General features: G+C 43.8%; 1 protein-coding gene across 1 annotated transcript in view; it reads left to right on the plus strand.

Annotated features, from left to right (window-relative positions):
- The window catches only part of Mast4 (microtubule associated serine/threonine kinase family member 4), a 590,118-nt gene that overhangs the window by 188,989 nt on the left and 373,462 nt on the right, over nucleotides 1–27,667 (plus strand). Inside the window, exon 3 of the mRNA XM_032898966.1 lies at nucleotides 4,776–4,900. Coding sequence (XP_032754857.1) covers nucleotides 4,776–4,900 — 125 coding nt within the window. The remainder of the gene's footprint in view (nucleotides 1–4,775; nucleotides 4,901–27,667) is intronic.

The raw sequence follows: 27,667 nt of genomic DNA on the forward strand, positions 1-27,667 counted from the left end.
AGCTGTTCAAAGGGAAGGTCAGCATGAGTGAGCAAAGGGCCCTGGCTCTTTTGCATTCCTTCCGCCATTTCTGGGTCCTGTCCGTAGTCCATCTTTCCCTCAGCCTAGAGATACAAGACCCTGTTCCGAGGGTTAGCCAGGAGCGGTTGGCTATGATACAGAGGCTCCTCCTGCTTTGCTCTGACTGCCCATCAGATCACTTCCTGACTCTAGACTTCCTCATCCTGAACCCTCGTGACATCATCGATCACTTAGAAACTGCCATTTGGAGGGCGAGGAGGAAGGCTCTTGGGAGTACTTTGCTGGGTTAGAATACGGAACACACTTTTGATATAGCATCCCAAGCAAAATTATAAAACGTTACATATAGAAACAGGATTATTCACTACAACCCGTATACCTGCCAGCCAACTGTATGGAACCCAAGCTTGATGTTTGGTGCACTCCCCGGGTTCACGTAAAATGGGAATGTCTGCAGCCACAAGTCAACGCTTATTTCTTTGTTTAAACTTCTGAGTTGAACTAGCAGAACTTCCGGTCTGGGAGATGAATTCCAAATTCTACATTCTTCTTAAAACTATGAAAAATTTTCATTGTTATTACGTATGTGCATGCTCACGTGCCAAGCACACACGTGGGGGTCAAAGGGTAACTGTGCAGTACGTTCCCTTCCCTCACCTGTATGTGGGGAACCAAACTCAGTTGTCAGGCTTCCAAAGCAAGAGCCTTAACCTACTGAGCCATCCTGCTGCCTGCAAAATAATAAAATATAGGGACTTGAGATAGAACTTAATGATAGGACACTTTGCTGAAACCAGAGACCTTGGTCTGATCCTCAGCCCTGGAGATAAACTATGGAAAGGCTGGTCTAGCATGCTCCTCCCTGTTCCCCCTCATGCTCCCATTCCCTCCCCCAGAGAGAATTCTGATTTTGCTATTTCCATGGAAAAATGCTAACTTATTTTAACATTTCCTCAGTGTTGCACCTTCTGCTTATGTAACCAGGTTAAGAACATAGCAAACATGGGGTATTTTATTACTGCAGTGGTAGAGGAGAACCAGATTTTGTGATAGGACAAGGCTGAACAACTCCTCTGCCCCACAACTAGTAAGAACTGGACGAGAAGCCAGGCTTTGGTTTGAATAATTTTGTTCCCATTTTTCAAGGACACCTCTCTCTCTCTCTCTCTCTCTCTCTCTCTCTTACACTTTCTTTTTTTTTTTTGGTTCTTTTTTTCGGAGCTGGGGCCCGAACCCAGGGCCTTGCGCTTCCTAGGCAAGCGCTCTACCACTGAGCTAAATTCCCAACCCCTCTCTTACACTTTCTTACTAATAGAACTCATCACCTTTTAATATACAACTTATATTTTCTCCTAAGCATATGTGATAACTATTTTTTTTTTTGCATCAGAGTTGGGGCTTAGGGGCCAGCAAGGTTTTGGCAGCTTGCTTACTTGGCTGTGAGCCCTTGCCTGTCTACAGAACTTATTTGCATCAGTAGGGGAGATGAGAGTCTCTACTCACAGGGCTGTGAGCATGTTGCAAAGCCCGGTGTGCACCAAAGCCTTGTTGGACTAGTTACTCACCGCTTTTATAGGTAAAGTTTTATAGGTAAAGTATAGGAAAACAAACCGGTTTTCTTCCTGTTTAGACCAGCTCGGTGTTGCTTAGATAGTATAGTTTCTATATAGTATATAGTGTGTAATATATAGTGTATAATATATAGTATGTAGATTGTATAGTTGCATTCAGCCAATCAGCAATTACTTGATTTGTATCAAGGGCTGTCCTCCCCCCCCCCCCAGGAACTGTGGGTATGCAAATGAATAACCCTGTTTCCTGTATCTGGAAATCTTAGTAACACAATTTAATGATTTCTTTCTACTAAAGGAAAAAGAAGAGCTAATGTGTAGATTTTTTTTATTGAACTAAAATACCTTTCTGTTGTTAACAATGAGGTTTATTCTTGGGTGTATTCTTAGATCTTAAAAAGCATATTGGCAGGGGTTGGGGGTGCAGCAAGGATTCCCTATATCACATTAGCCTCGCTGCCTGGTACCCCTCTCTCCAAACATAAAGAAAATGATGGCCTAAGGTTCGAGACTCAACACCTCCAGCCCTTCAAGCCTTTCGTTTAGACTAGTCAGTGAGCTGGTCTATTCTAAAAGTTATATCCTCAGACAGAGCTGTGTCTATTATAAAGAAACCACATTTTCATACTCTCACTCGAATGCTGTTTTCCTAAATACAGTCTATGGCTTTTCTCACTCTCGTTCTGCTTCTGGACCCACAGGTCTGAAAGTGTGTCTTGGTACAGGTTTAGTTCATGTTTCAAGATAAGGCAAGAAAAAACTATTCAAATTCCACACTTCGGAATTTAAATGTCATGTTCCTCCACAACACTGATCGGACCCACAGAGATAATTAATTATGGCTGGTTTATATTGACAGCCTTCATCTTCCAGTTGATAAGTGGGAAAAGTCACATTTCAGGGCCAGCAAAATCACTCTGTGGATAAAGTGCTTTCTGTGGAGGCCTAGTGACCTGAGTTCAAATCCCAGAGCCTACATAAAGGTAGGAGGAGAGAACAACTCCACTGCAGATGTCCCCTGACCACAGCACGTGCTGTGACCATCATGTACCTGTACTCTCACACACAATAATAATAATAATAATAATAATAATAATAATAATAATAATAATAAACAAATACTTTAAAATGTTATACTCTTATTGTATGGAGCTGACGAGGAGCAATTGACAAAAATCAGTGTGATTCTGAATTTTCAGGAAAATATATTTTATAAAGTGTGAAGGAAAGGTGTGGGCAGGTCCAGAGGGATTTTCTCTGCTGCTATCCAGGCGATTTTATTTCTACATATGAATATTTTCTAGTTGTGAATGAGAAGAATAACCTATCCTGAAAATATGTTTTCCCATTATACTATTTACTTCTACAGCCAATTCCCTCAGTAACTGCACAGTTGATTATAGCAGGTCCATTTTAGAGCTAGAGAAACCAAGGCCAAGAGAGGGTAGCTAAATTCCTTTCCCCAGTACCCTTTAGATGCAGGCTAAAGTCAGGACAGTAAGTCCACTTCATTCGTAGCTTCTGCACTTACACCATTTAATGAGTAAATGGTCACTTTTGCAAAGTAAAAAACCATTTTTCCTTCTTTAATTAAAATGTAAAATTCCGAAAGCACTTTGGTTTTTTTTTTTTTTAAGCATTAGATCTTTTAACATGATGGTTGATGAGTGATACCCATAATGCTTAGCTTCCGTGGTGCCCGTGATCTGCATGCACCATGGCGATAAACTATGTAATATGTCACAGTCGGTATCCAGTCAGACATGCTTGTTAGACTCATGCTTGAGGGAGGGAGCATGTGTCCCTTCCGATACAGGGTGAGCAGCCAGCGGTACGCGCTGCAGATCCTGATGGAGTCTTGGCACACGAGACTCTCTCTTTTGATTGTTTGCGTTTCTGGCAAGAAAACGTCCACTCTTCTTTGCACTCCGCAAAGAAGTAAGTGGTAGTCAAGTCACTAGTACTAGGGCTAAGGCATAGCAGATAGAATCAGACACTGTTTACTAAGTGTCATTGCGATGTTAATAGTCGCAGGCACTCCAACTTTACCGAAGTAAAGAAACCAAACTCCCTTGTCTTGATAGCAGCCTATGTTCAGAGTAAACTGCAGTGTGGATCTATCAGGTGATTGACTTCTAAAGTGTGTGTGTGTGTGTGTGTGTGTGTGTGTGTGTGTGTGTATGTGCACGCATGCACGTGCATATATGTGAGTGTGTGTGAATGTGTATGAATATACATTTGTGTGTGTACATGTGTGTATGTGTATATGTGAATGTGTGCATGTGTGTATGTGTGTGAATATGTGTGAATGTGTGTGAGTGCATATGTGTGCATGTGTGTGAATGTGTGTGAGTACATATATGTGCATGTGTGTGTATGTGTGTGTGAATGTGTGTGTATATGCATGTATATGTATGTGTGTGAATGTTTGTGTGTGAATTATGATTGTGTGAGTGTATATGAGTATGTGTGTGTGTGTGTGTGAATGTGTGTGTGTGAGTTATGATTGTATGAGTGTGTATGAGCGTGTGTGTGTGTGTGTGTGTGTGTGTGTGTGTGTGTGTGTGTGTGTGTGCACGAGTTCAAGGTTGATAGAAATTACATAATGAACCTAAACTGGCCCTAATGTCCTGGTTTGTACAGATGGAAGCCATCATGTATGTGACAGACAGGTTTGACCAGCCACCCGCATATTACAGAGTAAAGCTGGGGAAAGGGACAGCAGCCCATTTCACCTGAGAGAATGACGCCTCTTCTTCTTGGTCATGACTCCCGTTTAGCTCGTTTCTAGATTGCTTTCAGTGTTAGATTGTCTTCAAATAGCATCACAAACACACCCCACTTGTTGTGTGATGCTGAGAGCATCTCATGTATTTACATGCATTCTTAAAAACGTTCTTGTGGAAGGCGGAGGAAAAAAGAAAACCACTTCACCCTAACATGATCAAGCCCCCCTGTGCCCAGCAGATAAAGTGATTTGCTTGGGATTCAGTAGGAAGTCAGGGCTAGAACCGACCAAGGCATCTCCTGACTTAAAACATTCTTCTCTGGTCGCTCCTAGTCAGCACAGCTACTGAGCATGGCAGAAAGATCGTGGATGGTTTGGAATTGTCTGCTGTGTCTACAGAACTACACCAGTGCCCTGCCTCTCACTTACTCTGTTTTCTTTTCTACTTCTAACAGGGAGGTACCTCCTGCCGAATCCGGTAGCAGGGCAGGCTTGGCCTCCTTCCGCGGAGACGTCCAACCTCGTGCGCATGCGCAGCCAGGCACTCGGCCAGTCAGCTCCCTCGCTCACAGCCAGTTTGGTGAGTGTCTTGTGTGTGGTCAGAATTGCACTGGTCATTGCCTCGCAGTGGTCAGTCTCGCTGCTTCAAGCTAACCACAGGTTGGGCAGTGGTCATGCCTGGTTCTCTGTGTGCCAATTCCTTCCTAGCCACCCCCAAGAAAAACACAGACAGCTGCAGTCTGTTTCTTACTTAGATCTGGTTAACCAGCACCTTGCCCAACTTGCTTATCTTTTGTTTTGTGTATACCTGTGTGTGGCGTGTCCATATATCTATGTGCACTGCACAGTTCTTGAGTTACCTGAGAGTAAGATGTGTGTCCATTGTACCCCGTGCTTTTGCGATCGTCAACCTGAATAATTTTCTCATGGATGAAGCCCAGTGTCTGCTTAGCAATCTGGTTCAGTTTTACCAGTCGACTCAACAGTGTCCTTTCTAACACTTTCCCCTCCACGGCGCAGCACCCAACCTGCGGTCCTGTGTATACCCAAGCGTCCATCTCCTTGCTCTCCTTTGATCTGGTGCCCTCCCACACCCTTGCTTTGTCTTTGCCGACATCAACACTGTTGGAAAACAAATCATAGGCAATTTTTTGTAGAGTGCTAATCTGCTGTTTCCCATAGTGAGACTCCAGTTTGCACATTCCTGTTTCGAATTGAGAACTGGTGATGTGTCCTGAGGACATGCTCTTAACAGCTACAGGATGTCTCTCTATCCCTCACTGATGTTAATTTGATGGCCTGGTCAAGGTGCTGCCTGGTCGTTCTGCAGTCATTACCCCTGACTTTCTCCCTTGCAGTGTAGGAACAATCTGGGGAGGTAGTGTAGGCTATGCAGGTGGTATAGGCTATGCAAGTGGTGTAGGCTATGCAGGTGGTGTAGGCTATGCAAGTGGTGTAGGCTATGCAGGTGGTGTAGGCTATGCAGGTGGTATAGGCTATGCAGGTGGTATAGGCTATGCAGGTAATGTAGGCTATGCAGGTGGTGTAGGCTATGCAAACATGCTTCTTGCCAAAAACTTCCCCTGCTCTTCCGCATCTGTTGGTGATTCTAGGAAAGATCATTCTTTTTAATGTTGATTATAAATGGTGCAAACTTGCCTAGTGTGGAAAGTCTTGGATTTGATTTCCTGTATAGGAAAAAAAAAATAACCTTCCAGTATTAACCCTCCTCCAAATTTACTAGCTAGAACATATCTGTGCTTCTGTTGCTAGCGTAGGCTTGGAATTTTCTTTTTTCCCAGTATAACCATAACCTTGATTCTTTTAACCATTATGCTTATTAGATTTTTGTTTCTTGCTGGATGTCTTTTTTAAAACATGTGTGTGTATGTGTGTGTGTGTGTGTGCGTGCGTGCATGTGGTTACACACACATGTGGATGTGCATGTGTGCACACATGTGTGGAGGCCCAAGCTTGACGTCATTGTCTTCCTTGCTCACTCTCAACTTTGTTAGTCAGAGCCTTCCGCTAACTCTGGAGCTCACCAATTCCAGCCACCCAGCCCAGGAATCCTGGCTTTGCCTTGCAGGTGCTGGGATTGCAGTCAAATGCCGTGCTGGGTGCTGGGGTCTCAAACATTAGTTCTCCTGTTTCAGTGACAGTCACTGTATCTGCCGAGCCTCTTCCCAACTCCTTATTGGGCACGTACTGATCTACTCTAACTCATATTCCAAGTCTTTACGGCTTGGTCTGGGGATACGACTCAAGGGCAGAGTACTTCCTTAGCATGTGTGAGGCCCAGGGTTTATTTTGAGAAAAAGTTTACATAAGTTACTTTTGGGTTAGTGGTAAAGTTACAGGATAGGTCTTTAAATGTCTCTTACTGAAAAAAAATGAAATAGTGTATATAAAACTGTGTGTTATGGTATTTCATAATTTTGTACACCGGTGATAAATTATGTTGGCTATTTGGGCGTAATACAGTTTGGTTTAGGTCCTGCCTTGGCACTAAGGAGATATGTAAACAGGGCAAGTCCCAAATTTTAGGACCTCATCTGCAACTGCACGATGCAAAGACAGTGTTAAATGTCACTTCCACTCTGGAGTTTTCTGACCCTTCTTTCAGAAAAATTAACCACCCGAATGCATAGAATAGTAATCTCCAGAGAAGACGTCTGAACCAGCGATGGTTGTGGATTGCATGGGCCTCCTCCTTTGGCATCCCTCCTACCCCATGCTCACTGAGTTGTTTTCCTTGGGGAATTTGTTAAAAGCTTCTTTTTCTGTGAGCATTTACCTTTTAAGACAAAAAAGAAAAAAAAAACTTCACAATTCATCATTTTTGACAGTGTGATTCAAACGTTGCAACCCTAATACTTGAATGGTAATATTATGGATGTGCTTGTTGGGGGGTAAATCATCTGACAAAAGTGACCCTGCCGTGAGTTCTCTATTTTATTATCTAATACAGGCGATCACATGCCCAGTCACAAACTGACCTTTTCGTTGCTAAAATGCATGCCAAGCAGCCTAACGTATTTGGGAATAGAATACAAAAGTAAGAACTGTTAATCGAGAACACACGGACACCCCCTAAAACGTGCCAGTAGTAGAGAATCCTTTACATTATTAGCTGATCCACCCACAAGCTCTAGGATGCTTTGAGTTGTGAGTTCACTGTGGGTAAATTCAAACAGAGGCCAAGATGTGCTTGGGCTATTTACTGCTGGGGTTCTCAAGGTGTCCTGCTAGACAGAGCTCTGTCTGTCTTCGGGTTTTACTGCTGTGAGAAGACACCATGACCAAGGCAACTCTTATGAGGACAACATTTAATTGGGGCTGGCTTACAGGTTCAGAGGTTCAGTCCCATTATCATCAAGACAATGGCAGCATCCAGGCAGGCATGGTAAAGGAGAAAATGACAGTTCTACATCTTCATCTGAAGGCCGCTAAGAGAAGACTGGCTTCCAGGCAGCTAGGACAAAGGTTTTTTTTTTTTTTTTTTATTAACTTGAGTATTTCTTATATACATTTCGAGTTTTATTCCCTTTCCCGGTTTCCGGGCAAACATCCCCCTCCCCCCTCCCCTTCCTTATGGGTGTTCCCCTCCCCACCCTCCCCCCATTGCCGCCCTCCCCCCAACAGTCTAGTTCACTGGGGGTTCAGTATTAGCAGGACCCAGGGCTTCCCTTCCACTGGTGCTCTTACTAGGATATTCATTGCTACCTATGAGGTCAGAGTCCAGGGTCAGTCCATGTATAGTCTTTAGGTAGTGGCTTAGTCCCTGGAAGCTCTGGTTGCTTGGCATTGTTGTACATATGGGGTCTCGAGCCCCTTCAAGCTCTTCAGTTCTTTTCTCTGATTCCTTCAACGGGGTCCCTATTCTCAGTTCAGTGGTTTGCTGCTGACATTCGCCTCTGTATTTGCTGTATTCTGGCTGTGTCTCTCAGGAGCGATCTACACTTCTGCACTTCTTTGCTTCATCCATCTTGTCTAATTGGGTGGCTGTATATATATGGGCAAAATGTGGGGCAGGCTCTGAATGGGTGTTCCTTCAGTCTCTGTTTTCATCTTTGCCTCTCTCTTCCCTGCCAAGGGTATTCTTGTTCCCCTTTTAAAGAAGGAGTGAAGCATTCACATTTTGATCATCCGTCTTGAGTTTCATTTGTTCTAGGCATCTAGGGTAATTCAGGCATTTGGGCTAATAGCCACTTATCAATGAGTGCATACCATGTATGTCTTTCTGTGATTGGGTTATCTCACTCAGGATGATATTTTCCAGTTCCAACCATTTGCCTACGAATTTCATAAACTCGTTGTTTTTGATAGCTGAGTAATATTCCATTGTGTAGATGTACCACATTTTCTGTATCCATTCCTCTGTTGAAGGGCATCTGGGTTCTTTAGGACAAAGGTCTTAAAGCCCATGTTCACAGTGACACACTTTCTCCAACAAGACCACACCTCCAAACAGTGCCCCTCCCTGGGCCAAGCATATTCAAACCACCATACCGTGTCCATTTCCCCGTTCTATTGCAATATGCCCAGACAATTCCCTCAGTCTGTCACTGTGGTACTCTCCAATCTTTGCTGCCCATGCTCATTTGAGGGACATTGTAGCTATCAGGATCTTAAAGTTTGTCCTGTTTTATATTTCTGCCTGTCGTGTTTGAAGACGGTTGGACTTAAATTATTTTTGTTGATTAAAAAATAACAGGTTGACTAGAGAATTGTGGGGCAGCGGGGTAGGAGTGGACAGCTGTTAGGGTCCCTCCTCTTTTTCCTTTCTCTCATTTAATCCTCTTCCAAACAAGCTGAATTTGTGGAGATGGCTCTGAGCAGTAGAACATGCCTTCTTACTGACTGATGCTGCCTTCCTAGCCTTTGGCCTCATTTCTGGGTTGCCGCTAGTGCTGTGAGCTGGTGTTCTCGACTCATGTAAGGCCAATCACGGTATACTTTGAGTGCTTAAACTCTGTTGAAATTCTAAGCATCTTGAGGGGAGACTTAGTAGATGACTCGACTTCCCACTCCCTCCTTCCCATAGCACAGTGCTTCCCATGTAGGGGGCATTCGACAGATAATAATAACGAATAATTCTTCATGGAAAAGTTGACAGATTTCTCTAACCTCCAGGTGAAGTGGCCGTGTGACAGTGTGCTTTGATTGGTGGCCCAATCATAACGTCCAGCTAAAACCGCTCCAGTTCTGATGTTCAGCGTGTATCTTGCTGTTGTGTATCTTACCCAAGTAGCCTGGTGGTTAGCTCGAAAAACCCATAGAACAGGCCAAATCCTGTTAAGTACATGTCAGCCAGTCCAAAAAAGGAAAAAAAAAAATTAACAGAATTGTAAACATTATTATCATTGTCCACAATCAAGGGATGGTCACTAATCTGTTTTCACGTAGCTGTAGAGTCATGGCAGTTTCAATGTCTCATTGATTTCTTTTCCTAATCGCTCAGTTAAAGAAGTATTTATTTGTTCAAAACTAGGAGAATCAGTGGTTGTGCTTCAGTGACAGCAATATCTTTGATGTGACAAAATCCTTTTCCAAGGAGACAACTCACATCTCAGTATGGGCCGTCTACCTGAGAGCCCGCTAGGAAGATATTAATGAAGGCCGTATTATTTGGTGGGTATGAGTTCTAGTAAATGCATGGCCTGTAGTGATTTAAAAGCCATCGGCACACTGGAAGGTACTGCTAACTACCTTCTCAAGGAAGAGATTAATTCCTAGCCCGAAGTGTCTAGTTTTCCTCGGCAATGCTAAATGTAGTTGTGTTCCCTCTCCCAGACACTTTGGGCATTTCAGATAAATGGCACGTTGCCAAGTCATCCTAAGTAGCCTGGTAGCTGGCAGACTACATGCTCAGCCAGTGTCCGCCCGCTGGGACCCCAGCCGGGAGAGCTGATGAAGTGTCAGATGCATACCTCATATACATTAATCTGAAGGGGGAAAACTCATTTTCCCATTTGCTGTCTCCATCCGTCTGTCCCTCCTCACACACATGGGTAGTTTATCAAAGAAGTCATCGTCGCCGTCAGGAGCCAGGGGATTTGTACAGATGCTTCTTTCTGGCAGGAGAGATGGAGATTTCAGGCGGCAGAGGCAGGACCCGGCGGTGACTTATTTCTTGGCAGGAAAATACGTTTGTGAGCCTTGATGACTGACGTTCAGAAGTGGCGGGTGTGGCCAATCATAAGAAACATTGACTGCGCCTGCATTTTGCTGTAACGGATGGGGGAGGGGCTTTGGAAATTAGGTGCCCATCTATCTCTCCAGTTGTAGTTGACCCGAATTTGCCTGCTTCATCTGTTGTGTTCGTCTAAAGGCCCCACTCACATTCTTTCTCATTGAGGTCTTTCTTGACTGTCTGTGTGAAGCTATTCCCTATTTTCCAAGGGATATACACCACACAGCCTTCATTTCACTCCCTTGAGGTCTTTCTTGACTGTCCCTGTTTGTGAAGCTGTTCCCTGTTTTCCAAGGGATATACACCCCACAACCTTCATTTCACTCCCTAGCCTTACCACTTCCAAATTATGCAGTATCATAATAATTTCATTTGTAGCCATCACTCAGTGTCTGTAGGATGGGGGATACCTGGGGGTGCTTGGGTTGCTTGTGGGAAGACAGCATGTTATTTGCATAGATTCTATGGCTATCCCCCAAATGCTCATCTCAGTTGCAATATTTAATGCCTTGTCAGCGCTGTGTGCGTGCACTGCACATCCTCAGAAATGATGACAAGAAAACCATCTACCCATGTCCAGTGTGGACATATTTTTGTCTGTAGCTGATTGGATGCCTGTAAGACCAGTGGACAAGGAAAGCTGACTCCGTGTCTTCCGTTGCTCTGACATAGTTTCCATGAAGGTAAGGATAGTTTTTTTCTATGTCCCTGGTACTGGGAATAGTGCAGGACTCATCATGGGAGCTCAGTGAACCTTCAGAGTGAGACAGAGAAATCCCCGTTGTGTGTATTTCCGTGCCCCAGAGCTGACCCTCATACACTTACTGGTTTTGGTCTACTGTGTCTTGGTTTGTGTTGTATCAGTTAGCTCAGGCATTGCTGCTTCTTTGAAGCCAGAGAGAAGCGACCAGTGAAGATACATTCAGGCACTGAATTAAGCTGTAACTGTCCATTTGGAAATGAGCTGAGGGGAAGTAGAGGTGGGAGCGGATGCTGTGCTAGGTCAGCTCCAGAGTCTACCTTTTATTAGCTCCGTGTAGATTGGTGTGGGCCTCGGGTTTTCCGTTCATGGAATGGGGCTCGGCATTGTGTTATCTTTATACAGTTATTTTAAGGATTAAATGAGTAGCCTCTTGGGTAAACTTTGTACTTCCCTTCTCCACCATGTTCCAGGGCTGCTGAGGAAAGAGTGTCTTGAACTAGGCTTAGCTGGAGGGGCACCATCAGAAAGGACAAAAGCAAATGCATTCTCAGGATGATTAGGTATGGCCTTTCTCTCCAGTGTTGGTGGCTTATCTCATTGTTTGTTTTTCAACTGTGTGCAAAACAAAATTTAAAAACTGAGAGCTTTCCAGGTAACTAAAAATTTTTAAACAAGGAAGGTTCTTTCAAGTGTTGTTTTTCAACTTCAAGCTTGTGGTTAAGTGGTGAAATTCTGTTTCTCTGGTGATTATCTTTTTATATCATATCCATTTCCCTTAATGGAAAAATTATATTTCATGATGTACTATAAATATTAAAACCAAACTATTTAAACTGTAATATATTCCAAGAGCCTTAATGAATATTCATCTTTTACATTTGCAAAAATGCATTGTGAGGAGGAAAATTCACTAAACATATGCAGAGATGTATTTCCCTGTTTTTATTCCTTCACAATGTCGAGAGATGATGCGCACATCTATTTAGGGTGCAGTCTTTTATTTACGGCCATTTAATATTATATCAATACTTCATTAGCCTTATAGTGCAAAAACAAAAACCTGATCTGAAGTCTAATTAGTTAACTCCAAGAAAGTGCCTCTTAAATATTGATGAAGCAATGGTTTGAATGCCCGTGGATAAATTGCTTAACAAAAGTTGTGGACTGCACCCCTGGATTATTAGCATGTCTCCTTAGCCATGATGACTCAATTTAAAGGCTGCATAATATTTCCAGAGCATGGCTTCATCGCTGTGTGTTGTCTTATTTAGATTATATCTAAGTTTTCCGTGTTCATCATGGCGATACGATCTCTACATAAGTCTTTGTTCACCCCAAAGTATCTCTTAGGGTAGAATCTTACAGGAGGATTATTGGGGCAGAAACAGACAGGACTGTGAAGGTCTGTCTAACTGTTTTCATATTGTTTATGTATTAAAGTGTATTACATATATTCCTGTCAACATTATGTTCTTCAAAAATAAAAGAAAAATATTTTCTGCCTTGTTTAACAAAAAAATAATTATTCTTTTAAATATATGTACTTACAAAGTCAATATGATGATGTAGCAAGCAGGAAATAAGTGTTTCCAGTCCTTCCTTCCCTAAATCAGCTTACCAGACCTGCTCTCTGTATCCTGGATGGCTCCTGGGATCCAGGAGCCGCTGTGTGTGATTACAATGTGTGTAGCTAACGGCATTATTCCATGGTTGAGATTTTTTTTTTCAATCTGGAAAGTAGTAATCTCAATTGTGAAATAGTGCCTTCAGCTGTGGACATTATAATCAGAGTCTCAGGAGTGCCCGTACTCCAAAAGTAATACATCTCACAGTCATTACCCTCTGAGCTAGGTTCTGTTTATAGTGAAGGGAGGAATTTTCATAACTCAGTGCTGAAATAGCAATAGGGGGCCCTGAGCAGATTATTATAGGTCAGGCCTAATCCACAAAGATAAATCTCATTATGGGCTCACCTGGGCCCCGTCCACAGAGGAGCCGGCTTAACACGAGTCTGTAAATCACAAATCAGCTTAAACGTGGACTATAAAATCCTCACTGTGATCCAACCACTGCCTCTGCGAAGATCCTCCAGTATGTGCCCGTATGCTAAGTGTGCTTAGATGCCCGAGGATAATTAGCACCCTCCGTGGGAGGAGCACTTTGATTCAGCTTACAACAGAAGGAAGAACACCACGTGTTGAGGATAGGTTATTTTCAAGACGGAAATGCAACTTAAAAGCTTCCCAGTCTTAAGTCTTTGCTCCCGTTCATTCTGAAAAGATTCAGAAGCATTTCCTACGTGGGCACATGTGCTGTCCTTCCGGAGAAGGGCGGAGGACACCTGCTGGAGCAACTCCATGTGTAAGGTGTGCCTGGGGAGGCCAACCAACTGTGGACTTCTTGTCACTAAGGGCATTTGAGAAAGTATGGTAGCTAAAGACGAGAAATGCTTGTCCTCTTTTAATTACTTGCATCGAGGTGGAGAGAAGCAAAAACACATTATGAGCAGCAATACTGTGAACGTGTGTGGGCGGCAGGAACTAAACTTGTCCCCTCTGGAGGGACAGAAGACATTCTTAACTACTGAGCTCTCTCTCCAGTCCCATCTTTTGTTTTTTTGTTTTTGTTTGTTGGTTGGTTTGGTTGATTGGTTGGTTGGTTGGTTAGTTGGTTGGTTGGTTGGTTGGTTGGCTGGTTGATTAATTGGTTGGTTGATTGGTTGGTTGGTTGGTTGGTTGGTTTGGTTGATTGGTCAGTTGGTTGATTGGTTTGGTTTGGATTTGAGGTTGGTTTTTTGTTTGGTTTGGTTGCTTCGTTTTGGTTTTTTGAGACAGGTTTTCTCAAGGTAACCCTGGCTGACCTGGAACTCACGCTGTAGACCAGACTGGCCTCAAACTCAGAGATCTACCAGCCTCTGCCTCCTAAGTATTAGGATTGAGGATGTGCATCCCCATGACCAAAACCATTGTTATCTTTCTACAAGCATTTCTTATGGCTAGTGTAATGAGAGAAGTCAATAACTGTATTTATCCCCAGTTTGTTGACACCTGAAGAGTCAACCTGGTGCTAGATTCTGAATGGGTGTTTTCCCCCATTGTGCTCACATCTCCCTTAATCAGCTATTAATGGAGACCCTGCTCTACAACTACCAGTCAAGTCTTTGTAGAAATGTTGTAGCATTGTTCTTCTCCCTGAAGAATTGTAAGGCTCATTGAAAGAATAAATCTGGGAAATTAGAGATGTGACTACATCAGTTACAGCTCTGAAGTAGGCTGCAGGTTTCAGGGAAAGCTTTGTAACCTCAAAGGAGTTCAAACCCTGCATAGGTTTTAGGCAGGCAAGCCTCAAGACAGAGTGGACCTACGGATGCCACAGGACGGGGAGAGGTAGAAAAGGTCAAAAGGCTGGGGCAATGTTGTTTCTTCTTACATGATGCTTTCAGTCAAGAGACAGGGCCACATGAAAACACCCAGGCTCCTGGGTCAGAACAATGGAGTAAGTTTCCCTGGAAAGCCGTCAGCCATCGGCATCCCTCCTAGGATGAAGGATGTTCCTTTGAGGTGGCTGGAGAGGTTTCAACCATCTAGTTGAAATGAGTTCTTTTTTTTATTATTATTTAGGAAGCCTCCAAGGTGGAAAGAGTGCCTTTTTTGCCTATGGTTAAAATACCTTTCAGGAATTTTCATCTAAAGGAAATTAATTCTGTTTTGTTAGTAACAGTCTCCTTGACCCTCTGAGGTCTCTTCTTTGTAAGCAGATACTATGGTAACTTGCGTTTCTGTGAAGAGCAGCAGTGTGGTAGAGCCCACCTTAGCAGTTAGTGTTTCTTATTGGTCAGAGTACATCAGCTTCATTGTCATCTCCCCTCCTCCTCCTCCTCCTCCTCCTCCTCCTCCTCCTCCTCCTCCTCCTCCTCCTCCACTTCCTCTTCCTCCTCCACCACCACCTTTTTTTTCTTTTCTTCTTTCTTTCTTTTCTCTTCCTCCTCTTCCTCCTTTTTCTTCAAATTTGGTAACCCTAACTTCACACTCCGTGGATGGTCTTTGTTCCAAGACCTATTGCTTCTCCTATTTGTTTCTTCACAGCCTCAGCTTCAGTTCCTGCTGTCCTTCATCTGTCTTATTTTGGATCTGTACCCTTCTTTTTAAGACCTTCCACTAAAGCTTAAGCTGCTCTCTCATTGGCATATCCTAAACAGACTGAGAGTGAAGGTGCTTATACTGTTTTCACTGTACAATTCAATATTCAGTAAATATCGTGGACTCTGAAATGCTGAGTTAATATAATACACACACACACACACACACACACAGAGAGAGAGAGAGAGAGAGAGAGAGAGAGAGAGAGAGAGAGAGGTACAAATATCCCTCAAGTCATTCTTTTTTGCAAGAACAAGAACTGGTAGAAATGGCACTATTATCCTGGCCATTCTACACTTTAATTGTAATTTGAGGACTTCTGCGATTTGAATGTAAATGTGTCCCATAGTCTCTTGTATTTGAACACATGGCTGTCAGTTGGTGATGATCCTGTTTTGGGAATTAAGGAACCTAGGAGGTGGAGCTTAGCTGGTTGAAGTGTGTTAGTGGGCAGACATTGGGAATTACAACCTGGTTCCATTTCCACCTGAGTTCTCTCAGCTTCCTGATCTGCCAGGATGTAAGGGAGATAACCATGGCACAGGCTCCCACAGGCAGGGGTGAAGCTGCTTGCTGCTGTACTGTCCCTTTCACGATGAACTGTATCCCTTGACCTGTGATCAAACAAATAAAAACAAGGCAATAAAACCCCCACCTCTCCTCACTTCAGTGGCTTTTTGTCAGGTTATGAGAACAGTAACAAACACCAAAACCTAGCTGTGGGAAACAAATCCTGCAATCGGAGAATGTCATGGCTGGACCAGACCATGGGTAACCGCTCTCCCCTCGCCCAGAGGGACAGTGTTTGGCAGTGGCCTTCTGTAAATTAAAACGTTTTCAAAGCATCAGATTAGAATTGAATTATTAAATGCCGAGCATAGCAGTGCCTGTGGCTGTGTTGACCCTAGCGCCTGGGCGACGGACAGCAGAGGCAGGTTGTTTCCAGGCGTTAACTGTCCAGCGAGCCTAGGTGAGAGGGGAAGTTCCACGTTCAGAGAGAGGTCCTGTCTCAGAAATAGAAGGTGCAGTTCCATAGAAAATAACACCAACACACACACACACACACACACACACACACACACACACACATACATACACACACGCACACATACACATGCACACACACACACATACACACACATACATACACACACGCACACATACACATGCACACACACACACATACACACACACATACATACACACACACACACACATACACACACCATGGGGGGAAGGGGGGATACAATGGGAGGAATGTGGTTTGGGAGCATGGGTTCCAGGGCCTGGCTCCCTGGGTTAGAATCTTAGTCTACCCCCTGTCAGATGACCTTGATGTTAGCTCCTCCATGCCTCTCAGCAAGAGGAGTGTTAACAGTACCTGTTATATGTGCATCGAGTGAAGCCATTCATGTAAAAACATACACTTGGAACATAAAAGCACAGTCCTAGGGCTGGACAGATAGATGGTTCTGTGACTCATGGCATTGGATGCTCTTTCAGAGGACCTAAGTGCAATTCCCAACACCCGCACGGTGGTTCCAGCTGTCAGTAACCTCAGTCTCAGGAGATCCGATACCTTCTTCTGGCTTCCACGTACACTGCCCACACGTGGCGCCCAGACCTCCATGTAGGCAAAACCTCCCACACACGTAGAACAAAAAATAAAGGAAAGAATTTAAATTGCACAATCACTGTTGGCAGTTGCTATCATTGTGGACAATTATTAATAATAATAAATTATTAATTTATTAGATCCAGGGATCTTGTTTTTATTTTGTTACATGCATACTTGATGTTTACAGTTAAATACATTTATAATGCAGGTCCTGGAAAGATCTGCCCCTCTACCATCACATTCAGAGAGCTGTGTGTCTTCCTTGTTTCTGCAAGATAGATTGCAAGGCTTAAAGCTTGCTTGAGATCAGGGGTCCTAGAGAAGGGATAATGTGACATTTTCAACATTAAAACCTCAAGGGATGGTATCATTAAAAGAAATTAAAAGTTGTCTAGTAGGAAAAGGTTAAAAAAATAGAAAAGGAACTAAATTTATTCTTTTCATTATTCTTAATGGGTAACAGAAATGTGTTACCCAAGACCCCTGTGCCACCTCTTATTTAAGTGAAAGATTATGACTTTATCCTGCTGCCTTTTGAACTGACATCCTGCATAGCATTTTCATGGTGCCTGTGTATTTGGATCCTTGAAACAGTAGCAGCTCTTTTATCATAAATATTGCTAATATTCCCATCTTTTTTTCTCTGGCCAGACTTTGCTGTTACTTGCCCACGTATAGCACAGTTAGAGGCTCGTCTTGGGCCTTTAATATTTCTTCTGGCCCATCCCATCAATGGAACATTTTTGAGTCTGAATTCCTAAGATACGAGTGCATTTTTAAATGATCCTCATGGGCCCGCAAGATGGCTTGGCACACAACGTCACTTGGTGCCTAGCCTGACGCCATGAGTTTGATCCCTAGAGCAAACGTAATAGGAGAAAACCGATTGCCCCAAGTTGTCCTCAGATCTCCACATATGTGTTGTGCATACATGCGTGTAGACATGTTTGCACACAGTCAATAAATGAAAAGTACAAACCAATGATTTTCACGCACTTACAGATATTACTCAAAATGTTTTGACACATCTGAGCCTCTCTACTTGCAACTGTCAGAGAAGATATTGGCTGGAGGCTTTTAGAATTGGACATGGAAGCAGCAGTTTGCTATGTGGCCACCATTTTGTTGGCAAGTCTTGGAGTGGGCTGAGCGGCCTTGGGGTGGCTGAAGAGGGGGATGAGGTGTACATGGCTTGAAAGTATTTACATACCTGGAAGGAAATCTACTCGCCCTCACCTTTGGTGTACCTGTCATCCAAGTTCTGAATGAATACCAATGTATGAAATGTGTAAAATCGGTAACAGTAAATAAGGAAATTAAAAATCAGGAACCTGGGCCAGCGAGATGGTTTTGTGTTTAAGCCCGTACCCGCCAATCCTGACAACCCAAGTTCGTAACCTCCTCAAGTCTAGCCCAATTATCGAAAGAGTTTTGAATCATGTGAGACTGAACTCATCTATTCTTCTTAAGAGGTGTATTTAATTTCATATTTGAGCGGAAAGAAAAACATTTTTGTTACACGTGTCATTAACTGCCACTAAGCCACCACGAGTGTCAACGGTTATTGTGAGAGCTGCTTCAAAGCTAATTATGTTAATTAGGATGGAACGCCTCCGTAATCTCGTGTATTCAAGCATCTTGTCCTCACCTTTTCTTTTCTTTTCTTTTTTTTTTTTTTCCTTCTCCAGATGTGAGATATCCATTCGTCACTTGAAAAGCAGCAGGGTTATAGCGTAGATAACACATAATTCCCAGCAAATAAAGCTGGGTCTTTGGAAACATACTCTAATTGGTAAGCTACGGAAAAGGAAGTAAAAAAAGGTTGTCATGTTCTGCATGGAAGTCAAGACCACTGCTTATGAAAAGTGCCAGATTTGGCCTTTCCATTTAAATAAGCCTTCTTATTGCAATTAATATTAATGTTTGGTTTATGGCCCTCTAAACTCCATCCCCTTTCAGCATTTCTTGCTCCTCTAACTTTGCTTTCTTACATGTGTTACACAATTTGCAATTTAGATTCTAATTTGATTTCCATTCTTTAAAACACCATTTTTCCCCCCTCGCATTTCATTTTTATTTAAAGCATGTTTCTCTCAGTATCCGTGGACGCTAGGCATAAACAAACTGCTAGGGGGAAAAAAAATCAAAGCTATTATATGAGCTCAGGACATAAAACATGTTAATAGGAATTTTGCATAACTAAACTAAGTATTTGAGAGCCCAGCCACAGAATTACAGTTCTTTGGGAACAAACTTTATGGGACAGGGTGTACCTGATTTACCCTTCTGCTCTGGTGATTTTAAAATACAGCATTTGTGTGGCTGACTTTAAATCCTCACCTCCTCTTGTATGCATGAAGTGTTAAATATGGCTCTGAAGATTTAGGGTTAACACTGTGGAGATGCAGGGTTTGGGTCTCTGTGGTGTTTTGTGAGTTCTGAGTAATCCCCCGTCCCCAGAAAGAAGCCAGTGAGTGTCCACCTTGCAATTTGAGCATATGTCTGGAGGGGAGGGTTTTTTCCTTTATCTCCAGCTGCGACCCACATGAATCAGGCGAGCACAGTACCTGCCATGGCCTTAACTCTGTGATTCACAGTTTCCCTTCCGAAATTACATGGACTCCTGGTCTGGCTTGAGTGTGGTTTTCTCTGACCCTGTCTTCTGACCTTTATTCTGTACAGTGAGGAGGATGATCTATGAGAACCCTCCTTTCGTTTAGAATGAGTCGACTTATTAAGTATGTGTAAGCCGAAGTAAAAGAATAAATAGGAAGTGATACCAGACAGTAAAACATCATTAACCCAGGCACTTACAGCATCCAACAGAAAGCAACTTGGGAAGTTAAGGCAGCGGCTGCTGTTCCCAGTTGACCTTTCTTGCCATGGATGAGTTTGCCGTAGCTGAACTTGCCTCCTGCAGTCACCCCTGTTGGACCTGGTTCACCTTCAAGCAGCTTTCAGTCCTAGTGTTTTTACTGTTGACCGCTCTGCTCTTCTCTTTCCTCCCTGTCCCAGGGTTTGGGGAGCAGCCCATCCTCAGAAAATGAGCCTTAGAGGACCCAGGGCATAAACATACCCGGGTCTGTAGTAAGTGGCATAGTCCCACCTCCGGAGCCAGATCCTTAGTGAGCTGAAACCACACATCACATAGCAGTTTGTCACCTTGAGGTTCCTTACAGGATCCTTTTCAACCCTTCTGACTGTCGCCTATCGCGTCACCACTATCCTAGCTAACCTTCTTTCATTTTCCACGCTCTCACCAGTTTTCTGCTAAGTCTCTTCTCAGGAGCTGTCATCTTCCTTCATGTTGAGGCTCTTTGTCTTGCTTTCTCTACCAACTATTCTTTAAAACGCAGCAACTGTTGGAGAAAACTGAGGTTGGGGAGCTCCAGACTGAATGCTGGAAGTGACATCCCTTGGCTCTGTAAAGTTGGAGAATCCCCACTCACCCACATGGACGTCTGCTTTGACTGTGGATCCTCCTGATCACATCATCGTCCAGAGTGGAATAAATCATACCAGAGCATGCTGCCAAGTACTGGCATTCACTGTGTGGTTCTCAGTGCACATGACTTTTCGGGCAGTCTGTCCTGTGGCTGGTCCCTCTGTCTGTCCCTGCGTCACACTGTTTTGTAATTACCAGGATCTCGTGCCAAGTTAATGACTGTTCAAAAAAGTCCCCCTAGGTCACAAGTGGCTCCTGGGAGCGTGGGTCTTTGTGGCACTTTTATTTTCTGTATAAATTTACTCGTGAAATTCTGCACGCTGATTGAGATTTTGATTAAAATTACATTAAATCCGTAGATCGGTTTGGGGAAATTGACATTTTTATGATGTTGAGTTTTACTATTCTAGAACATGGTATATTGCCCTATTAACTAAAGACTTCTTTAGTGGTTTTCAATATGTTTTTTTTCCCCCTAGAATCTGTATACTCTTTGTCAGGCTTGCCCTTGGGAACGTTAAATAATGTCCCTCACAAACAAATATTTTCACCTATTTGCAAAGCTGAGGGGTAAAGGGTAATGTAATCAGCTCCTAGACTGGTTTTGAAATTAATTAAGCTTCCTGACTTTAAGCCTTATCTGTAGGTTTGGTGTGGAGCCGTAGGCAATCATAACACACAGAAGGTAACGGCGTTACTCTTAGACGTTTCCAGTCTCCTAGATTCTTCTCCTTCTTCTAATCATGGCCTGCTTGATTCAGTTGAACAGGAGCAGTGCTAGAGCACATCCTTGCTTTTATCATAAACAAAATACCTTCCTCATTTCAGACCAACGATGGTAAATGCTATGGTCTGTGAAGAGCTCCTTACCATGTAGAGAATCCCCTCTTCCTGTTTCCTTTCCTGATTTAACGTGTGTGTGTGTGTGTGTGTGTGTGTGTGTGTGTGTGTGTGTGGTGTGTGTGTGTGTGTGTGGTGTGTGTGGGTGTTTGTGTGTGTGTGTGTGTGTGTGGGTGTGTGTTTGTTTGTGTGTGTGTGTGTGTGTGTGTGTGTTGTGTGTGTGTGTGTGTAAGTGTGTGTGTGTGTGTGTGTGTGTGTGTGTGTGTGTGTATGTGTGTGTGTTTGTGTTTTTGTGTGTGTGTGTGTGTGTGTGGGTGTGTTGTGTGTGTGTGTGTGTGTTTGTGTGTGTGTGTGTGTGTGTGAGTGTGTGTGTGTGTGTGTGTGTGTGTGTGTGTGTGTGAGTGTTTGTGTGTGTGTGTGTGTGTGTGTGAGGTGTGTGTGTGAGTGTGTGTGTGTGTGTGTACCAAATTCTAGACTGAGGGTGTGGCTCAGTTGTAAAGCACCTGTGTAGTATGCTCAGGACCTTGGGTTTAATGCCCAATACAAAAATACAATTATCTAAAGCTATCAAATGCTTCATTTTTTAAAAATGCTAAAAGGCATTAATTTCGCATTCTTTTTTTTTTTTTTACGTTTACACTTTCATTTCTGAAATACAAGGACGAACAAAAAGTGATTGTTCAACAAAATGAGATCTCTGAAGTCTTGATTCTTTGGGGGAACCTCAGTGGTTCCTTACGTTATTCAGATTAGTCTTTAAACAAGATTGTGTCTTTAAACAAGAATGAGAATAAGCAATTCTCATTCTACGTTATCGTGACACATTAACGCATTTTTGTTTAGTCTTTTTCCATCTGTGTTTGCAAATGATAACACCTTGCACTTTTTTTGGCTTTAATATTAAGGCAAACTCAGTGAAGTAAATTAGCAATGTCTGCCATCTAGCTCTCTTGGCCCTGATGTTGGGTAACAAGTCAGTTTCTTGGAGGCAAGCCTCAGTATCTCTGGCCATGACTGGGCACAAGCTGGGCTGCAGTTGGCTGGGCTTTGAGCTCTGTGCCTGTGGCCTGGGCTGCCTTGGTGTCCATATTGCGGGTTAGTCATGTCTGTGTGTACATCTCACACTATGGCCGTGGTTGAAGGACAGTTCTGATCTGATCCGTGTGTTGCTCATCCTATGCAGGAGGTAGATAACTCTTACATGGCTACCAGAAGTGGAGTTCACGTGATGTCACTCTGCCTAATGACCAAAGCAGGTCCTACAGTCAAACATCAGGAGGGTAAGGATGGGGTGCATGAGTATTTATGAACACTAGTTTTATCTTCCAGAGTGAGTTCCCTCACTCGAACTCACAGAGATCTGTCTGCCTCTGCCTCCACAGTGCTGGGATTAACAGCGTGCTCCACCAGGAAGCTTGATTCTTTTTCTATTCCTAATGATACCTATTGTCTTTTCTGTAACTTTTTGCTTGTTTTCTTAGGTTTTTCTATTCATTTCCAATGGCCTCTGGCTTGATGTGAGACTTAAAATGGATTTTTTTTAAAATTCTTTTTTGGTTCTTCAATTTTTTTATCTATCTAGTTGTTTTTTAGTATTTAGAGACTTAATGTACCTTTAAAGGAGTAAAGAACGTTTCCACTTTTACTCTTCCTCCAAGTGGCTAACCAATTACTCCAGCATAATTGTTCAACAGCTCTTTTCCTCTCTGATCTCTAACACCCACTTTTCGTCTATACTAAACCCCCAATCATATAAAAGGTCGTCGTTCCTTGATTCAGATGTCTTCCTGTATTTCTACCACATCACCCAATCCCTGTTGGCTCCTGTCATGTGTAACATCCTGGTAGAGTTGGTAGGGGAGCCCAGGATTTTTAGAGTTGAATTTATCTCCACTTATATTGTAAAAACCTTCCCTCACTTCAGCCCCCGTGTGAAAACACTGAACAGTAGCTACTTTAATGTAGCCAGGGTCCTCGGACTCTGCACCAAGGGGAGGGGCCTGTATCTTCTGTTCACCTCCTAAGCTATGCATTGTGCTGGGTCAGGGTGCTTGTGTAACTGGTCCTCGTGGAGTTTGTGACTCGCTGCTCCCTGGGTGGTGCCCACTCATTCCTGCTGACACCAGGCTGAGAGACCAAGTAATAAAGGAGCTTGTCTCCAAAGGCTATTTCCAGGAATCAGAGTCGGACCTGTGGGTTTCTTTTGTCCATTTCAGGGGATGGGTGGGTAGGGGGTGGCTTCTCCATGCTCTGCTGGCTGAAGGGAGAGATTAGGCTACCTTGCAGTTTGTCCTTAGGAACTTGCAAATGCTACCAAGCGTCACTCTCACTTTGCTGATGGAAACTCACTATGAAAACTTTACTCGCATTCAGTATCCTGCGAATCAACCAACACAGACATGCAAAGGGTAGGCATGCTCCACTTTGTGGGGCCCCGGCGAGCTGTTTGTCTAAACCGCCCCCATCTTGACTTGTTCAGAACATCTCTGGGCGGCAGTGCAGATGAGAAGGTTGGCTCAGAGGGGGTTGGGCACTGACAGCCACCAGGAGTAATTCCCCTCATCCATCATGTTGACAGCCCTTGGATTACTCATCCCAGGAGAGCAGGGAGGGGCTTGGCCGTCACTGAATGGTCCCCACTTATCTGGCATTTTAAACCAATCTGCATCAGATATGAAATTAAGTAGATGCACGTGACTCCTGTTCACACTACAGTGGGAAGCTCGTCACCTGTCCCTCGCAGCTGACAGGTGGCACAGGCTGGCATTGGGATTATGGCCATGCTCTGATCCCCATCAACACACAAAGCTTCTCATTAAGATCGACAGATTGGGAACTTGTTATCAGAGCGAATCTCTGATCAGGTAGAACTTGCTTTGGTTTCCCATCTCAGCGTGTTAGACCAGGTTTGTCGTTGGGGAAATCAAGGGTTAAATAATTATATCATTTTGAATTTTTTAAAAAATTACAACTTAGCTATTTCCTGCTACAATATGATAAGTTCTAATAGAAGATTTTAAGAATTTTATTTGAATGCAAAGGCTGGAAATGGTGTGGATATACAGTCACTTTTAGCCTCATTTCTATCCATACAGAAATCCCTTTACCTTTCTGTGAGCTTGGCTACCCTGTGATAGCAAATACATAGTTTTTCATTACTCATGCCTCTTGCTTTCCCCAGGATGCCGTTTCCTCGGCTGGGTTTTACATTGGCTTGTTTTCTTGCCTGTCTGATTTTAATTCTTCCCCGTGGCTTTCTCTCTAACCTCCTTTTCCTTTTCTGTAGTTCCCAACTCCATAAGTCCAGTGGTTTCCAGAGGGGCTAATCCTTTGGTCCCTGGTAACATGTCTCGACATGGCTACCCACCCTCTTCTTCTCCTCTTTACAACAAACAGATCTCATGTTTGATTTCTTGCCTCTCTGGTTCTTCATTCCCCGGTTTTCTCTTCTAGGGGAATTCGCATCCGTGCACTCATGGGAGCTGTGGACTTCTTGCTATTTCTCTAAGTGAGGCAGAATCATCTTGAAAGAATGCCACCCCCAGGCTGAGGTCCTCCCCTCCCACCATCCATCTGCCTTCCCCTTGTCGGCCACTTTGCTATCAAAGCCCGCATCCCTAGACATCCCTAGATGGCAGCATCTACCTCACTCTGCCTGGAGGCAGCAGAGGGAAAGCGGAGGTTTCTGTCACCCTGGGTCTCTACCTCACACATCTCCCTTGCTCGCTCTTTTGTTTCCAGGTGCATTTTAAGCGAGGCAGACAACCACCAAGGGGAAATCCATCCTTTCCCTGGTGTCCTTGTCACTGTCTTTAATTTGCCAAGCCAGAGCCAGGAATCTCTTTTCAGTTGTCTTCAGTCCAGAGGAGCTTTATGGGGGAAAGCATTGCTTTAAGTGTAGCCCGAGGGTTTGGGCTAGTATTTCCAAAGGACTATTTTAGCCTCGTTTCTATACATACAGGAAGTCCTTTATCTTTCTGTAAGCTCGGGTACCCTGTGCATTTCAACTTAAAGTTGATGGGCGCGTGTGTACATGTGTGTGTGCGTGCGTGGTCAAAATATGAAGTTATGGAAATGCCATATGAAATTCATTATTAAGTCTAATTAATACATATTAATAAGAGCATAAATGATATCAAATATCTGTAGCCATGAATCAAATTTTTTTTTGTTCAGAAAGATGTACGTGCCCCTTAAGTCACCGTACCTGGAGACTGGAGGCAGAGAATTGGAAGTTTAAGGTCATAGTCACTACATGGGGAATCTAAAACCAGCCTGCGATACTTAAGAACCTGTCTCAAAATAAAATTAAGTGAATCAAATGTATAAGAAGGTTCAGCTCTTTTTAAGTAGTTCGTTATGTTGTGGCATTTGACTGAGATGTCACACTTTTAATTCCTCCCTTCCTTCCATTTATTTGTCCATTTGTTAGGTACAGAACACTGAGCCCAAGGCCTCAAGCTTGTCTGGAAAACTTTAACACTGGGCTATATGTTTAGCATGGCCGCTTCCCCCATGAGACATCACACTCCTTGAAGCCTTGTTGTGAGATCCAGCCTATGCCTGGGAAGGTGCTGGGTGCTCTCCCTCACAGCTCAGCTCTCTGCTCTTCACTGGGAGTCTCATGCTGCCCCGTTAACATGCATCTCATATATAAGCAAACACTTCCCGTGCCTTAGCATGTGTGTGATGGTGGAATGGTGTCCTCTTGACTCAAACACCGAGTGGCTCTGTGGGAACCACTATTCTAGGTTCATGGCCAGGCTCTGGGTCAGCCTTTTCTCTTCTGCTGTGGGCTTGAAACCCAAGCAAAAGAAACGAGCTACACTCTGAATTCTAAGAAGCACTTCTTTCTTGTTGTGTGTGTGTGTGTGTGTGTGTGTGTGTGTGTGTGTGTGTGTGTGTGTGTGTGTGTGTGAAGTCTTCTGAGTCTGTGTATATGTGGTATCAAGGATGATCACTCTACATTGGACAGCCAATAAAGGGATTCATCCCTGTTAGACATGTCTCCCAGCAGTCGGTAGTTGTCTGTTATTCTTTGTTTTAGGGACTTAGGAGTGGAATCCCGTGACGCTTCCCCATTTCCACATTAACATATCCATTGGTGTTACTATTGTTCCCGTCTTGCTTGTTTCTTTTTTCAAGAAGGAGTATGTATGAGTGCTCTGTCTCCACAAACATCAAGATGCCTGAAGAGGACATCACATCCCATAATAGATGGTCATGAGCCACCATGTGATTGATGGGAATTGAACTCGGGACCTCTGGAAGAGCAGCCAGTGCTCTTAACCACTGAACCATCTCTCCAGGCCCTTAAGCAGCTATCTCGAAGAAAGACTATTTCACAGCCGACTGATATTTTGGCTCCTGGGATTTTTCCTCACCCCCTCCCCGTTCTACGATGCCCTAGATGGCAGGAGCCGTGTTGTAGATCTGTGTGGGCTGAGGTCCCTGTGATCCACTGATCTCTGCACTGTGTCCCATGGTGGCTTTCTGTGGTGGTCTCCATCTGCTATAAAGAGAAGATTCTTCATTGCCGGGTGGTGGTGCACTTACCTGTGGGTGTGAGGTTAACGTTCAGTTGCAGGAAAGAATGGTTCTGATCTAGCAGTGTGGCAGTAGTAGATTCCATGACCTTACCAGCCCTAGGGAGCCGGCTAAGTTTCTAGTACCAGGCATGGTTTCGCTCTCCTTGAATGGGCCTTAAGTCCAATTAGACAGCTGCTGGTTGCTGCTAACCGACTAATGCGGGTGCTACTTACTGAATCTCTATGCATCTCTCGCCATAATAGTAATTGTCACGGTTCATAGGTGTTACAGCTGGCAGGACTGTTCATTGCTTCCTTCCTTCGGCGGTTGGCAGAGTATGTTTTGGACCCGCAAAGACTAAACCACAGTAAAGAGGCTTTCAGGTCAGATCCATCTTGAGCCATTTAAGCTGTGTGGCCTGAGTGTGTAGTGTCTTCAACAATAGGACCCACCCATAACCCCTGAGAGGCAACCAAGGGCCACATCTACAATCTGTATCGTTTGGGGGAATCACTCGGACTATCCTGCCCGACCCTTTGAAAGGAGGTTTCTCGGGTCTGGTACTGGGGGTTTTATTAGTCTGTGGTTCTTGTGGGAAAGCATTGTCAGCCCAAGTGTGTGTGTGTGTGTGTGTGTGTGTGTGAGAGAGAGAGAGAGAGAGAGAGAGAGAGAGAGAGAGAGAGAGAGAGTCAGAGAGAGAGAGAGAGAGAGAGAGAGAGAGAGAGAGAGCATGTGTGTGTGTATATGCATACATACATACATAATACGTATAACATTAGGGCAGTATAAAACAGTGTAACTCCTTGAGGCATTACCAAACAACCTTGGTGTTCTTTGTTCGTCCTCCCTCCCCGCTCTCCCTCTGCACTGGCCACCC

This window comes from Rattus rattus, chromosome 3 (assembly GCF_011064425.1).
Source record: "Rattus rattus isolate New Zealand chromosome 3, Rrattus_CSIRO_v1, whole genome shotgun sequence".
Classification (NCBI taxonomy): domain Eukaryota; kingdom Metazoa; phylum Chordata; class Mammalia; order Rodentia; family Muridae; genus Rattus; species Rattus rattus.